The sequence below is a fragment of the Lycium barbarum genome, chromosome 4 (assembly GCF_019175385.1).
Source record: "Lycium barbarum isolate Lr01 chromosome 4, ASM1917538v2, whole genome shotgun sequence".
Lineage (NCBI taxonomy): Eukaryota > Viridiplantae > Streptophyta > Magnoliopsida > Solanales > Solanaceae > Lycium > Lycium barbarum.
Genome location: NC_083340.1, coordinates 461,596 through 464,211, shown reverse-complemented (window position 1 = coordinate 464,211; position 2,616 = coordinate 461,596). Strand labels below are relative to the sequence as shown.

At 36.2% G+C, this 2,616-nt stretch overlaps 1 protein-coding gene across 1 annotated transcript; it reads left to right on the top strand.

Moving 5' to 3' along the window:
* Positions 1–204: 204 nt before the first annotated feature.
* On the top strand, positions 205–1,686 carry LOC132638036 (transcription factor MYC2-like). The gene has a single exon (XM_060355029.1). It carries the CDS (start codon positions 256–258, stop codon positions 1,552–1,554), a length of 1,299 nt encoding a protein of 432 aa, XP_060211012.1. The 5' UTR covers positions 205–255; the 3' UTR covers positions 1,555–1,686.
* Positions 1,687–2,616: the final 930 nt, after the last annotated feature.

Sequence of the window (2,616 nt, the reverse complement as noted above, 5' to 3'; positions counted from 1 at the left end):
CCATTCTTGAGGTCCACCATGACCATGTATGAACTCAATCATTTCACACTTGTCACTCTTACCTCTGTTTTCAGTCAATCGTAAGTTGTTTGTAAAAATAGAAGTCTATAAACACCACGTGTAAAATGACACCAAATATTATTATTTTCTTATGTATAAAAGTCCCAATACTTTGTTAGTCTGACATTATCTCAACACTTTCAGTAACATTCGTTCATCTCCCGGAATATTAAAACTTCAGTAAGATATTGAATAATGCAAGACATTACCTCAACAATTTCTTCTTCTTCTCCACCTTCACTACTTAATACACTTCAAAAACGCCTTCAGTATATAATCCATAGCCGTCAAGAATGGTGGGTTTATGCTATTTTCTGGCAAGCGTCAAAAGACGCTAATGGCCGTCTTGTTTTCTCGTGGGGAGACGGCCATTTGCGTGGTGCCAAAGACTCGGCTTCGGCCAAAGTCCGTATGGATACGGACATGTTTTATGCGGTGTCAGCACAGGAATGTTTCGTGTCCGATGATGACCTCATCGTAAACACTTATAATTCCGGTTCGTGCGTTTGGCTCAACAATTATTACGAGTTGCAACTTTACAACTATGAGAGAGCTAAACAAGCTCACTTGCATGGAATTGGGACTCTAGTTTGTATTTCTACTCCTCATGGTGTTGTCGAATTGGGATCTTGTGAAATTATTCAAGAAAATTGGGAATTAATTCAATTAACTAGGTCTATATTTGGATGCAGCAATAAAAATAGTCCCCCGCCAAATAATAGTCTTTCTAGTTTCAATTTTGTTCCTTTGGGAAATCATATTCAGAAATCGGAAGAAATGGATACAAAAAATAATCAAGAAATAATTATAGGCAACAAATCATCCGATTCTGGAAATTCGGACTTTGATAATGAGTCCTCGGCTATCAACAATACTAATTCACCTAATAAACGAGGACGAAAATCCAGTTCCAGCAACATAACAATGGCGAAAAATCATGTTGAAGCTGAGAGACAGAGAAGGGAAAAGCTGAATCATCGGTTCTACGCTCTAAGGAGCGTGGTCCCTAAGGTGTCGAAAATGGATAGAGCTTCTTTGCTAGCTGATGCAGTTGCTTATATTAATGAGCTCAAGGCCAAAGTTCAAGAATTAGAGTCTAATAATAAAACTCAGTACCAGAAACCTAGCAGAAATTATGTTAATAATGTTATGGAGATGTACGAATCTCAAAGCGTATCGTCTGCTGTAGTTGATCGTGCGAATAATATCAATTCATCGTTCAATTGGTGCGATGGGGCATATGGAATGGAAGTCGAGGTCAAGATTATTGGAGTAGAAGCTGTGGTTCGGGTCCGCTCACCTGATGTGAACTACCCGTGTGCGAGATTGATGAACGTGCTGCGAGAGTTGGAGTTTCAAATTCACCGGGCAAGTGTTTCAAGTATCAAGGACATGATGCTACAAGATGTTGTGATTAGGATTCCTGATAATGTGGCTAATGAGGAAGACCTTAAATCCGCTATACTCACAAAATTAAGTGTTGCTTACAATTAAAGTTGAGGACCTCGTGTTCCTTGGTACACCTTGTTCAAGTGCATGTGTACGTTCTTTTCTTTTTCAATGGTTGTTAAGGTAATTCTATCATATTAAGTTCAATCAAGATTGAGAACTCTGAAAGAGTTAATACTTTATCTTCTTCTTCTTTAGTTCTCGACTGTTTTTAGATCAAGTATCTCTTGGAGTTGACAAACCCTCGCATGTAGCAAAAGTTGGTTCAATATATACATGCAAAGGTTTTACCATATTTAATTTGTTGTGCTTCTTCTTCCTCTTTATTCAGTAGATTCTAGATTAGAAAACCCACCAATTTAGAGAGTGATTCAGTTTCAGTATGTTTTCTCAAAATACGACTTGTCATTTGCACGATTTCCCTTCAAAGGCACTGGTCTTTAATTTTTGTCCCTCAAATTTTTGGTATTTAATTTTTTTCCTTCGCCTAATACCCCGAGATTCTGGTTTTGAATCCCGGCTAAGTTAAAAATAAAAATAAAAATTGCAAGGCAGAGGTTTGTAGTAAAATTAAGCCTATTCAGGCAACTTTTACCCAAAATTAGGCCTTAAGGCGGACTTTTGCTCAAACTCTACCTTATAAGGTTCAAACTAATCCAAAAATCTGCCCGGCGAATCCAAAACTCTGTCTTACGATTTTTTTAAAAGACCAGTGCCTTTCAAGGCCATTCGGCGCAAAAAAGAAAAGTATTTAACCACTTAGCCTTCAGGCCCATTTCTCGTGTACACAAGCCCAACCTTCTTACTTTACTAGCTAGCCCACTAAAATATTACTTATTCATTTGTCCTAATTTAAGTGATATTTTTTCTTTTTTACTTGGTCAAAAGAGAATGATATATTTTTATATTTAGTAATAATTTAACTTTAAGCTTCTCATTTTACCTTAATGATATAATTTATAGTCATACATACATATATATATATATATATATATATATATGACTTATTATAGACCACAAGTTCAAAAATCTTCTTTTTATTCTTAAATTCAGTGCCTAGTTAAACACATTCACACAAAATTGGGATGAATTGAGTAGTATTTCTTG